The sequence below is a fragment of the Capra hircus genome, chromosome 12 (assembly GCF_001704415.2).
Source record: "Capra hircus breed San Clemente chromosome 12, ASM170441v1, whole genome shotgun sequence".
Taxonomy (NCBI): Eukaryota; Metazoa; Chordata; class Mammalia; order Artiodactyla; family Bovidae; genus Capra; species Capra hircus.
The window spans coordinates 56209138-56223432 of NC_030819.1; the positions used below are offsets into that span (position 1 = coordinate 56209138).

The 14295-nt window shown below is 37.5% G+C and overlaps 1 protein-coding gene across 4 annotated transcripts in view; it reads right to left on the reverse strand.

Moving 5' to 3' along the window:
* Window positions 1–14295, reverse strand: part of KATNAL1 (katanin catalytic subunit A1 like 1) — a 53593-nt gene that overhangs the window by 27558 nt on the left and 11740 nt on the right. For all 4 annotated transcript variants that reach the window (XM_018056612.1, XM_013968244.2, XM_013968246.2 and 1 more), the window contains exons 2-3: window positions 12842–13014; window positions 10495–10655 (exon numbers count right to left, since the gene is read on the reverse strand). In XM_018056612.1, the coding sequence (XP_017912101.1) occupies window positions 10495–10655; window positions 12842–13003 (323 nt within the window). In that variant the 5' untranslated portion in view covers window positions 13004–13014. The remainder of the gene's footprint in view (window positions 1–10494; window positions 10656–12841; window positions 13015–14295) is intronic.

Genomic DNA, 14295 nt, shown 5'->3' on the forward strand with positions numbered 1-14295 from the left:
GGCACTCCAAGAGTGCTACTGCCGACCCTGTCCTGCCGCTCAATATTCTGACGAGCCTATCCCCGGCCTGCATGAAACTGCTCAGAGGCCAGACCCGCCACTGGTGGCCAGTCCAGAGTGGCACAGAAAGCCTGCCTGTGCTCTGCAGGTCTTCAGGTCCGTCTCACTGCAGTTTAGTATTACATCTGAAACAGACTATGTCAGCTTCCCAAAGGACATCCTTGACTGTCTGTACTTATTCCTCCACTAGTGCATCACTGCACAATGTCATGCTTCAATTTAAGGACTCAGTGACAGCTTCCAGGTTTAAACAGTGTCTCAAGGCTGGTTTCACTGGTCTCTTTTTTAAAAAAGACTTTATTCCTAGTAGGGCTGCACTGCATCATCAGAGCTTCCCTGGTGGCTCAGTGGTAATAAACCCACTTGCCAGTGCAGAAGATACAGGAGACACGGGTTTGATCCCTGGGTTGGGAAGATCCCCTGGAGAAGGAAATGACAACCCATTCCAGTATTCTTGCCTGGAGAATCCAAAGGACAGAGGAGCCTGGTAGGCTACAGTCCGTGAGGTCACAGTCAGACAGACACGACTGAGCGACTCAACCCCTACCTGCCACAGCATCATCAACCTCTGCCCCGACAGTCTAACCTAAGCTGACACCCTCCTAGCTTACAGCATTTCAAATCAGAGAAGCATTGGCAATCTGTAGAGAAACAAGCAGCTTGTCTACGCAGAGCTCAGCTCTCCCATGGGAGGATACCTCCTTGTAGGAATGGGAAGAAGAGTGCCTTATTCTATCATGTGCAAACAACCCTGATTTCCTTCAAAAGTCAATTCTTCCTTTCTAAGCAAAATTAATCATCAATGTTGTATGTAAATGTGCCTGTCTGGGAGTGGTGGCACTGCTGATTGGTAAATACCATGAAATAACCCAAAGGTCCAGAATCAGAACAGATGCATGAATCATTATACACAATAATGGGATACTATATATACGTGAACATAAATCACAGCCATGTGCAGTAACAATAGATCAATCTCAGGACCATAATGCTGGGTGAAAAAGTAAGCTACAAGAACACAGACAGTAGGATTCCAAGAAAAGCCAGATACTGTTTGGAGATAAAAACAAATACCTGAACTTTTGATGAATGCAAGACACTACACTACATAATATAAAAGGCTTTTGTATATTGGGTTAAGTTTTTCCTCATTATCTAACGAGCAAATCAATCCCATTCAGAACTCAAGGAGAACTGCCAGCCATGCTGATATGAGTAGTTCTGTGTCCTCAAGGAGGAAAATCTCTTCAGAGGTCTACTTTGATTTTTTTTAATATTCACCTTATTAAAGTTAAAAATATAAAAAATTCAGTTAGTCCTTAAAGTTTGTGGATTTGTTTACAAATTTTTTTCTATGCATAAAAGCAGCAGATTTTAGAAGTCACTTTTAAGAGGCTTCTGAATAATACTTGCTGCCATTTAAAACCTAGCTAATTAAATACCACTCAATATTTTAACCTACGATTATAAATATAATATATTTCACAATCTTCTTAGTTCTTCAATTATGTTTCTCAACAAAGCATAGCTTATATATACATAGTTTCATAAACTTAGTAACTTAAACTTACAAATGAAATGAGGTAAGCCTCAAATTCTCCTAAACATTCCGCCAAAGTACTTAACACAAATTTTTATGTAAAAATCACAGATCTTAATTATTCCATAATACACCTGATTGGATTTGCATGCTTATCACTCTCAATAGCCATATTTTCTTATATTACAAGTACATAAAAATAATAAATATGTACATATCTCTTAACCAAAAAAATACTACTATTACAATTTTGATTCTCTTAAGACATTTTTTTTCTTCATTCTAATGGCACTGGAATTTAAAGATACTTACCCGATACAGAAGATAATTACCGTCCGAGTTAACCCAGATGACATTTAGCCAGAAACTTAAAATGTATGCGATCTGGGGCTGCAGACACATTTCTCACACCAAATATTATACAATCCCATTTAACTATCATAGGGGCTGTCCTCTTAGCATTTTGACGTCACCCACAACTAGGAATTTCAGCAAGGACAGTGACTAAATTCTTGTCAGAGACTCTGATGGGACGCACTAAGCCTCATTCAAAAAGTTGCTAAGCCAGTCATTCTATCACTTCTAAGATAGCGTGGGAAAGGGGATGATAACATCACTGATTATTTAGTCTAATGGTAGGATGCCACCACTCCCAGGCAGGGTGATAATTTATTAATTTTACTTTGCTTTTCTTTGGGTCTAAAGATTGGCCCTTGCCTTTTCTATTTAACTCTAAAGAACTTTGAACTTAAAATACTTAAAATACCTTTCTTCTGCCTAACTCTAAAGACCTTAAAACTAGATGACAACAGCACTGTTTCAGAATATAAAAACAGTGTATAGAAACAGACCACAGGAATCTATACAACTTTTACAGATTATATTAAAATATTATCAGTTGAATTTTAAATGTCTCACAGTTCTTTGTCTATCTTATAGTCAAGTTCTAAAATTATTCTACTGATTTGCAAAATATGGGAATACAAAAAAATATGAATAATCACTGCACTCAAGAAGCTTATAGTTTAGCTAAAAATATATACATATTTTATGTATTGTATTGGACATCCCTTTTCTAGCCACATATAAATCCTACAACTAAAGCCTTGCTGAAGAAGAGTTCCCAACTAAACTATAAATAAGAGTCCTCAAAAACAATAAACTGGAGGGTAAGGCCCTCAAGAACTTAAGATAAGTATATAGATATAGTTTATTTCTAATGACTTGAATTTTCTTTTAGTTGTTTTTTCCTGTAACATTAAAAAAAAAAGATAGCAATTCTGAATAAAATGTAACAAATACCCTCTTTATACATAGGTGATCTTGCCAGAAGATAAAGAGAAATAGAAAACAGCCAAAAGATAAATAAAATATAGCTAATGGCATTGTGGTTCTTGAAGGTCCCAGGTCTCTGCCAGCTCAGGGCTTGAGGCTTTAACGAGCACATAGTGAGGCCTGAGGCCACACTGTCGAAGATGACCGGAGACCAGCGCGTGAAGCCAGGACTCTCACAGGACACAGTTAGACATGCACGTGAAAGAAAGAAGTACGTCTGTCCGTCCCAGCTTATGCTCTCTATGTGCGGAGTAAGCGCAAGTCTCCCCTAGAAACAGTGACCAGGGGTCTGCACACATGTGATTTGTGATTTAGCTCCACACTCACGTAAGCCAAGAAATTTACCTAAAAGTGTTCCAGGCAGGTGACATCCCCAAGGCAGCTGGCTGGGGCTAATATAGACCCTCCAAGAAGCGACATTCCTCTAAATAAGCCAATCCTCAGAAGGGCTCAAATTTCGAAGGGACACTCTCAACTTGACCACAAACAAGAGCCATCAGAAATAACAAAAAAGATAAGATGCCAAATAACTTCTAACAACAGAACTATTAGTTATGAACTATAAAATGGCTAAAAGCATAAAAAAGAATCTGAAACAAAAGAAGCGTTTAAGTCTTGAGTCATGTTAAATAAAAATAAATCCACACTTAGATAATCTGTAGTGAGACTACTTAACACCAAGACAAAATAAAATCATAAAAACAATGAGAGAGAAAACAGAAGGTATCTTTATCAGTACAAACAACAGTTAGACTGCTCATGCAAGCCAGCAGACAAAAATCCCGCCACCACTAACATCTCATCTGCAAAGCAGGGTGAGAACAGCCTGGAGCTGAAGTGAACACAGGAAGAGCACAGGATAGCAGCAGGGAATGACAAGAGCAGGACGTAAGAGGAGAAAAGGCCACAGTCCCGGGGCCGGGGAGAGGGGGACAAGAAGGGAAAGGGAAGAGAGCAGTGTCACAGAAGCCCACAGCAGAGGAGCACTCCCGAGAAAAGAGCTGGTGAACACAATCACCTGTTAAACACCGTAACTCTTGAGAGCTCGGCATTCCATTTTAAATTTGGAAGCTGTCTTTTAAGAATTCAGTCCCAATCCTGCAATGAACAGAGATCCAGGATCCCTACTTCGTAAGAACAAGAAGCAGTGAAAGGCAACAGAGGCAGTGTATGCATCACAGCAGTTGCCAAAGGAACCAAGAGGGAAGAAGACAGGTAATCAGAGTGCAGCAGGGCGAAGACTTGTTTCAAGAAAGAAGAAACAAAATGAACATGTTATGATTTCAGTCTGACTCACCACTATCTTGTTCTCACTCCTTAGAATATCGCTAATGAATTAAAATTTCTATCTTTCAGTTGTCCTTTCTGTAACATAAAAAAAAGATAGAAATACCATGTTTTTAGGCACTAATTGTAATAAACACCTCGAATACCAAAATAAAATTTCAAATGAGTGACCACTGAGTCCTACAAAATTAGACAAATGCTCCCTAGAAAGCTCACATAAAATAGAGTAGCCAGTTGGAATGGAAGTCCCACTCTTGGGACCCTTCAGCTGAGAATTTAGACCCTGGAAAACACCTGCACCCCTGCACTCGCTCTCGGACAATCTTGAGGCTTCTCTTCGTAACTGACTGCCTTCCCTGCAGCTACTCTGATCAGCTGATCCCGCACACGGGACCCCGTCTCCTCTGGCCTACATGGGGGCACTGCTCCAGCACGGTACCCTTTCTCCCCTGCACCATCACTCTGCCCCTTCCTGTTGCGGCACTCACATCAGCACACAAACATCTCTAAACAACAAATTCTGATTCTATGTCTTCCCCAACTACTACTCAATTTCTGTGCTCAACAACACTTGTTGAAAGAACTGCAAGTACTCATTGATTCCAGTTCCTCTCTTTCATTCTCTGAACCCACCCTCCATTCCACCAAAATCACTCATCAGGGTCACCAATGAGCTCCACGCTGCTAAATCCAATCCAATTCTCAATCCTTATCTTACTTAACCTACATGCAGCATTTGATGAAAGTTGCTTAGAATCTTCAAACTTCAATTTCTTCTAAAAAAAAGGGGGGGGATGATATTAATAGTACCTATTTTAGAGGGTGGATGTTGAAGATTAAGAAATAAACCATGTAGAGAGTTTATCAGCACAGTATCTGGTTCACAGTTAAAAACTCAATAAATGTCAGTTATCATAGTTAATCAGCACTGCTAGCTACATTCTACCACAGTCTGTATACTCCATACTCCAGAAACAGAATTCTGGAAGAGACTAAGACTCCAGAATGTTTAGAAGTGAGTATAATCTCAACCTGCCCATCATATTAGGCAATAACCTATTCTACCATATGAAGAATGACCTTAAAATTTCTTTCTTAAAATGCCTTACTTGCTGATGATTCCCAAGTAACTAACTACTAATCCCAATCACTCTTAAACTCTGGCTCTCACTTTCAATTCCTATTCAACAGCTTTGTCTAGATGTTTAATTATCTAATTTTTCTCTCATTCTCTAAAGCTCATTAATCACCATATCCAGCCAATCCTAGCTCACTAACGGCTCTCACGCCACTTTACAAGACTGCAAGCTCAGGAAGGCTGCACCCCGCCACACCCCTACAGAAGGAATGACACCCAGCAGAGCACCTGGCATACGACAGGGGCCAGCACCCTAGGCGAGGCTTTCACAGCGTCTGGATTATTTCTCATACTAGCTCCACTTCAGGGATTTGGACCTGGCCTACACTGCAGGCAGATTCTTTGCCACCTGAGCCACCTGGGAAGCCCCTAACATAGATGTTGGATACATCAATAGTAGTGTTTTTTTCTTCCTAAGACTTCAAAGCAGTTTTACAAAACAATCCCATCATGATATACATTTTTAAAGAGGTGAAAACTGAGGCCAGTAGAAGTGAAATTAACTTGGAGGACCACTCCATTAGTGGTGGCACTGATACAGAAACTTGCTCTCCCACCTCCCAACCCCAGGAAAGTTTCCCAGAGCCTTGGTGAGACACCGTAAGGATGAGAAGGTAGGGTACTCTGTATCAGTACCCGACCTTGGCCGTGACTGAGCTTTTTCCAGTGCAAACTGGGATTTTAATATGTGAGCAGTTACTTCACCTATTAGGGTATCCACAGAAACATAAAGCAACGATTTTAATACCAAGTCAACAAGAATTTCCTCTTGGCTGAAATTCTACAGAAGAGCACAAAGTTGATAAAAATCAGTCTTCCCACCTATCTGTATGCAGAAACACATTATGCCATTTCCCTTGGTTCCAGGTGAAACAGCATTAGAGGGCCTGTTAGAGTTATCTTTTTAAACCTGAATGGAAGAAGTCAGATGACGCTTTTCAGGCTGGGGTATCCTATTGCTACCGCCATCTCTCCCAAAACATGTCACTTTAAAAGACCTAACACAATTATTTTCGAAGTTGAATAAAAAAATACTTCGTTGAATATAATCTATGTCACATACTGCTCCTATACAGAAAAATCTTAACTTCATGGCCTTAGGTCTCACTGGGAAAGATCATTTCTAAATAGCCTCATTAAAGAAACTATGCTTGATAAACTTACATGGCAAATATTATAAAATAATGTAATTAACACAAGATATCTTTTAACTTGGGACACTAAGAATAATCTGGAAGCTCCATCTCTTTGGAGTTTAATTCTAATATTGCCAGTACTTCCCATTATAATTCTACTTTTGTAGCTCAGTTTCCCCCATATTCAAAGGCAATAAATCTAATTCATTTTAAAAGGCTGCTTTGATTTATCCAAGCAGCTGCTAGTGATCTAAAATAGGATCATGATTAAACTCAGAGGACACACAACATACAAGGTATAACCTGGAACAATACGGCAAACTACCACCAGGGACCACCAGTGGTAACAGAAGCAGCGCTGTGTGAAAAAGACCCACAAGCAAGGCTTCCGAATTAGTGGCTAACGGCAAACATCAGATGCATCCTGGAAACACTTTGTACAGAACAAGGTAAATTATATTTTCTGACTGGCCCACACTGCAATTTCAGTGTGGTATTACCAGAGAGAAATTTTTTAAATTACGTTATTTATTTCACTAAGCATTTTCAGTTTCTTTAAGCATCTTTAAGTACTTCATTAAGTATTCTTCATTTTCCTTTTCTCCTACCCCCTCTAGTAAGAATTTAATCAAGGGCTTCACAGAATTATATATTATGTATTAGGATATATAGACACTTGTCAAAATATACCCACAAATATCACCAAGTATGTGTAGGAAAGTAACAAAAACCACATCCTCTCTGCCAGAGTTATTCAAAATGTTTCAGAAAACTAAGGATTTATGTAGAATGTACTAGAAGGAAATAAAATTCCTTGAGGGATTTTATGAATGAGGCAGTATCATTTTTAAAATTCTGTTAGCTCTTACTATTTACATGAAAGAACACTGTAGCACTTTATTTCAGAGTTGATGATTCATTTTAATTATTACATGCCAGTTACTGTCTTAAACATTAGAATTTCTTAATTTCATGAGGTAAACACCCCATTTTACAGAGAGTGAAGCTAAATGTTTAGAGGTTAAATAACTTGTACAAGGTCACAAATCAAGGAGGTGTCAGAAGTAGAATTCAAACTCAGATCTCATGGAATCAAGTGTCTTCCCACCACACCAAGAATATCTAAGGGCTACATTCACTTTCACTAGCTCTAGGTGGTATTTTGCTACGTTTGTTTTATATGATCTGTAGAAGAAATGAAATTGTAAAAGGAAAAAAATTATACAAATTCAATCTCCCGTAACTTTTAACCCTAATTCTATCAGCACATGCACACATTCTGTGCTACAATGAAGTTTACTTCATTCTGCCATACTTAGACATCACTATGCTGATAATTACTTGGTAAAGGATCTGTGGATTTGCTGATATAAAGATTTTAAAGTTTAAAACTCCTAATTCTATGATATTACTCATGGTATTAAACAGCATTCCTTCACTGATAGAAGCTTGCTGTGTTGTTGGGTGATTTTCCATCACTGTTGATGATACATATGGAAATGGAAATTTTTTTTGCCAGGCAATATACAGTCTTAGATTTGCTTTTATTAAGGATTTCTGACCACAGAGAAAATATGTATATACACAATGGCTACACACAAGGGAAACGTTTTTAAATTTAGTATGGAGGAAGGAGGTTTGGAGAAACATATTCTGGTCCATTCACTTTCATTAAGAATAAGGCTTAAAATATAAGTATAAAAATAAATCAGATCTGTGCTACAAGGCAGTTAAGGAAGGTCAAAGAAAAGAAATAACTGGGTTGGTGTTTCTCTAATGAGAAGTTTTCAGAAAACTGTTCATCAATGGGAAAATGCCAGCCACACTTTTTATTCAGTTTGAGCCGCAGATATTAGAGTTGCTATCTGTGGCCACTGCTTTCTGCAGTATATCATGGTGCTCTAGCAATTAAGAACAGGTACTTCCTACACTGAAAGTTACTCCTAGAACAAGATGGCTTCACTGGAAAATTCTACCAAACATTTAAACATAATTAATGCCAATCCATCTAAAACCCTTCCAGAAAACTGAAGAAGAGGGAACACTTCAAACTTATTTTATGAAGCCAGCATTACCCTGAAACCAAAGCTAGATTCGGACATGACAAGAAAACTATAAATCAATATCCTCAATGAATACAGAGGCAAAATTTCTCAACAGAATATTAGCAAAGCAAATTCAACAACACATTAAAACGACTATAGACCATGACCAAGTAGGATTTATCCTTGGGATGCCAGGTTCAACACATACAAATCAATAAGCATGATCTCTCACATCAACAGAATAAAAGATAAAAATCATATGATCATCTCAACAGATGAAGAAAAGCACTTGACAAAATACAACATCCTTTCATAAGAAAAACCCTCAACAAGCTGAAGGAACATACCTCAACATGATAAAGGCCATGTACGACAACAGCTAAATTATACTCAACAGTGAAAAACTGCAAGTTTCTCCTCTTAGATCAGGAACAAGACAAGGATGCCCTTACTCTCATCACTCTTATTCAACATAATACTGAAAGTTGTAGCTAATTAGGCAAGACAAAGAAATAAGCATCCAAACTGGAACAGAATAAGCAAAAATCGTCATTATTTGTAACTGGTAAGATCTTAAATACAGGAAACCTTAAAGGCTCACCAGAAAACTATTGAAAACTAATCAATGAATTCAGTAGGATATATGATCAACATAAAAAAATCAGTTGTGCCTCAATATATTAACAACAAAACATCTGAAAAAGAAATAAAATTATCCCATTCACACTGGCATCAAAAACAATAAAATACTTAGAAAAGAATCATCTTGTGTTTTTATAATGGGAATCATAAAATTATCTAACTCAGTGGAAAAACTCCTGAAGAAATGAATTAACTACTTTTCACAGTTCTTTAAATGCTTTTCGAAAATTTTAAGAGATCAACAAGCTAAACACATGATCACAGCTACTAATCAAAAGGAAATTTTATTTTCTGTGATGCAACACTCGGACCACAATATGACTTCACACACAAAAAAAAAGGGGACTGAAAGCCACAAAGAACTAAACTCAGCTCCTGGTCTAGCCTAACTTACAGGTCAAGGTCTCCCAGGCCTCAGTGTCCTTACTTGTAGAATTAATGAAGTTACTCAGTGTTGGCAGAATGCCTAATATGTGCCAAATGCTGCGTGAGCAGGGGAGTTTGCTATTTGTTATTTGTGTTGAGTAAATAAAGCCATGGTCCTTGCCCTTGCAAAACTCCTACCCTTGTCAAGAGACAAAGAAATACAGCATAACTGGGATGAACACACTGTCATGCCTGGGCAAACCAGAAAAGGCTGCAAAGAGGAAAAACAGTTTAACTGAGACTTGAAGAATGACTATGAATTGCTTCGATGGAGATTATGGCTGTTCCTTGAGGAAGAACAGACTGCAAAGACAGGAAAGTAGCAAAGAACAAGAAGAGAGAGGTTTAATATAGACGGTGCACAGGCTGAGCATCAAGGAGATAAACTTCAAGCCTTACTGCCACACTACTGATTCACCCTTCCACCTTAAAGGAAAGGTAAGGTTCCTTCTACACTAAGATTCTGGAAACCGGCTGTAGGCCCAACCAGATGGATCCAATTTGTCCACCATTTCATCTGAAGTTGTTAGTCTTTTAACGCAAAAAAGCTTTGATGTTGACATCATGAAATCTAAAAAGAACTTGCTTAATTGATAAATTTATCAGTTAAACTAAACTTTAGGACCAGCAGTGGATTTCTACTGTTATGATTACAGTAGTAAAATATTTCAAAAGCAAGATACATGACAAATGACATGGTTCTGTTCTTTATCAACTACAAACCCTGTAGACACACATGTGTGAAAATTATAAACAGCTACTAAATTTACATGCCGCCCCAAAGAGTTTTTCATACTTGGTTCAAATAAAGCTTTACTCTCTTCACTCTGAACATCAATTAACTCAAGAAGTACCTAAGGAGAACAAACATGAAGTTCCACTTACCTGTGTTCTGCAGGTACGGGGGGCGGCCACACAGCAGGATCTCTAAACGGTTCATCTTGACAGGACACAGGGAAATCTGGGGGCCTGTCGATTTTAAAACTTTCCAAAGTACTGACAATACTTTTAACTTGTTCATATTCTTCCAATAATTCCTGCCGAACCTTTAAAAAAAAAATAGCCCTTACGCTACAAACTTTTTATGTAAATTGCAAACAACAAACTGCTTTAGAATGTTAGTTTTCTTAATGCCGTTCAAAGTAGGCAAAATGAGTCATTAAAACACAGTCAAAAAACCAAAGAACTATTTAAAGTAATATAGATAGGAGGGCAGGAATTGGTTTGGGAAAAGACATATACCTTTTCTTAAGGCAAGTAGTTATTTATCTTTCATAAAGAAATTCTTTCTACCACAAGAATGTGATGACCATTAAGACAATTCAAACAAGCAACTAAGTTATTAACCAGTAACCATTCCCAGAAATCTATAATGTTATGCTGCTGCTGCTAAGTTGCTTCAGTCGTGTCCGACTCTTGTGACCCCATAGACGGCAGCCCACCAGGCTCCCCCATCCCTGGGATTCTCTAGGCAAGAACACTGGAGTGGGTTGCCATTTCCTTCTCCAGTGCATGAAAGTGAAAAGGGAAAGTGAAGTCACTCAGTCGTGTCCAACTCTTCACGACCCCATGGACTGCAGCTCACCAGGCTCCTCCGTCCACGGGATTTTCCAGGCAAGAGTACTGGAGTGGGGTGCCATTGTCTTCTCTGAATGTTATGTTAAATTCTTTTAATATATTTGTAAATAACACCCTCAAAACTTGTCAGCCAAAATTTTCATCAGCATTTCCTATCCCCATTATCACAAGATATGACATGCCTCTCACGGGCATCTAAAAGCCCTGAGTGATATAATACTAAGAATTACCCATTTCCAGTTTAAGTTCTGCTTCATCAAAGTCTGAATTCTTTTGGCCTTGTTTAAAATCTTTCAAGTCCTGGCTAAAGTTTATTTTAAGCTCAAAGGCAAGATTTTTCCCATATTTAAAAAATTTTATTGAACGCTATGTGGAAATTCTTATGTTTTCAAATTTTGAGCCCAAACTAATTTTCAAAGGCAAACAGATAACAGATTGAAAATTACATTTATAAGCTAATTTCAATAATTCTTATTTTTTAACCAGAAAGCACACTTTAAAGCAGAGCATAAGAAGCTTTTCTTTAACTTTATCTCAAGTAACACATAAAAACACATGAACAAGTCACAGAACCAAAGAAAAATTTAAATTCACCTAATATATGTAATTATATGCTATACTGAGAGAAATGACATTTCAGAACCTAATGGAAGTAAACATAATAAAAGTACTAGAATAGAAACGGTCACTATTTAACACAATTAAGAACATGTCAAAAATATTTCCATGCTGGATTAGTAAACAACTCTTGTCTGTGGCTAGGACACCAGAGAGAAGAACTCAAAAATTTCAATTTGAGTTAAAACCAATATATTGTTCTCACTCAACATAATTCGGTAACACTTAAGTTGGAAAATAAGCCAAATTCACCCTGAAAACTTAGTAAAACATCAATCAATTTCTGACCAATGGAAAACTTAAAAGAAACACTTGAAAGGCATTAGCACATAAATGAAACTTCAAAGAAATGCTTGACTTTGTACTTTTAATTTTAAAAGGATTTTAAGTTTTAAGACTAAATGGGGAAATTGCAATTCAAGTTTTTATTAACTAATATTATATAATCAAATTGTATAGTCAAGACACAGTAAATATATTAGTGTTTTTTATTAGATTACTGACTCCTTTGTATTTGTAAAGAGTCTTTCAAAAGAAGAGGAAACTTTCTTAAAGGAAAAGTTTTGTGAAATGGGTCAAAATTACATGTAAAAATGAAAGGGGAAAGGGCAAGTAGAAATACCTCATTTCTACAACTCGTAATCATACACAATTAGTCAACTGAAGAGGAAAAAACAATTAGAATCAATTTGAATTAAATGGCTTTGAAATATGTCTCAAAAATATTGAGTTGACTAAAAAGTTTGTTCTGTTTTAAGTAAACCTAAAAGACATATTTTTCATTTTCACCAAGGCCTTTATTGAACAATGTGTTCACTAACTGAACAAACTTTTTGGCCAAATCAATATATTATGAAAAACATATACATGTTAACTAGGAAAGACAGAAAACTATCCAGAGTACATTTTAAATATATTTCAGCAGTCAGACAAAAGAGAACTATTCGCAAAATCTCAAAGTGATTTTCCAGCTCACCTCTCTCCAGTGCAGCAGACCGCTGTCCCCCCCCCCCCGAACACTTCCAAGGGCTCTTACCTGCTGCCATCTGCCTTTGACCGCTGGGTCTCTGATTGACTGGCAATGTCTCTGAATCTGCTGTATCACCCCCTGGTAATATACCATGGAGGAGTCATAATTTCCAAGTAGTGCATATTCTCTTCCTTTCTTTGCATTGTCACAAATCTCAGCCAAATTCATCCCTCAGAGATCTAAACATAAAATACAATGGCTTTTTATTAAGTTTTCAGTACTAACTTTAAAGCATTTCTTATTACACTTTAAAAGATCTGCTTAACACTACTTTGAAAGTCAAAACGTTTCTCTCATTCATTGAGGTTATCTGAATGCATCTTATGATGATACTGAACAAAGTTCTCAATTTTGGAAATGCACAGATTACAAAAGAACACCCAAGAAGGTAACTAGAGAAATGACACCGCTCTGCACTATCAATTTATGTTATAGCTACATAAACTGGACACCAGTTCTCCTTGCTCATTTATAATCACCACAAGCTGCAATAACAGCAAAGATCAACTTGCCTCATTTTAGTCGGTTTATTCTTGACAATGTAAAGCAAAACATATAAATAGCTCATATTTTCCACTGACATCAATTAAAACTGCAAAAATTATTTTTCACTAAAACTATCTGGCCCCAAGAACAAAAAGGGAAGGAACTTTTTGACTTAAGGAACACATTTTAAAACTACAGCCTATAGTTGTCCATGCATCATTTACATACATTTAAGTGCTTCATACAACTTAAATCTAAGCAAAAACCTGTGAATTTAACTGTCTGATGCTCCCAATCTGATAATCTTCTATGATCCTGCCATTCTCTAGAGCTTTGTGCCTGTGCAAATCACTATCATTAATCTTCCCCTTCTACAAGAAACTAGGAAAAATACCATCTGAACCTCTGATTTCTATCAAAGCCCTCCAGCTCAGTAATTCTGGCTTTTTTTTCCACGCTTCTCAACAGTCTCCCAAGATCATCCAAGGCTTCTAAGCAAAGATACTTTCCACTGAAAACTGTCCAGAGATCCAGGAGAATGACATCTTGGGAAGGAGTCCAAAGTGACCTACTCTTACTTCCTGGAACAGTAAACCAAGAAATACACTTAGCAGAGAAAAATCATTTTGTCCCATGCTTTCCTGAGGGGATTAAATTTTGATGGGAGTAGCCTGGCTCTTCCTCTCTACCTCTTATCTGTTCTTAAGGGGCTCAGAACCTCTTCCTCAAAACTAACTACAACTACTTCTAGTCATTTTAGCTGACTCCAGTACATTCTTGAAAAGATTAAAGTCGTTTCTTTTTACGTGTTCTCCCATTTTAGTTGCCCCTTCTCCCAGCATAGGTTCCTTGAAGGCAGCATTTATGTTACTTAAGAATCACACTGCAGCAAATAGTATACTACTCTCACATAGTAAGAAATTTCAACATTCAGTAGATCTACCCACAGGATGTAGGACAACCAAGGAAAGCCT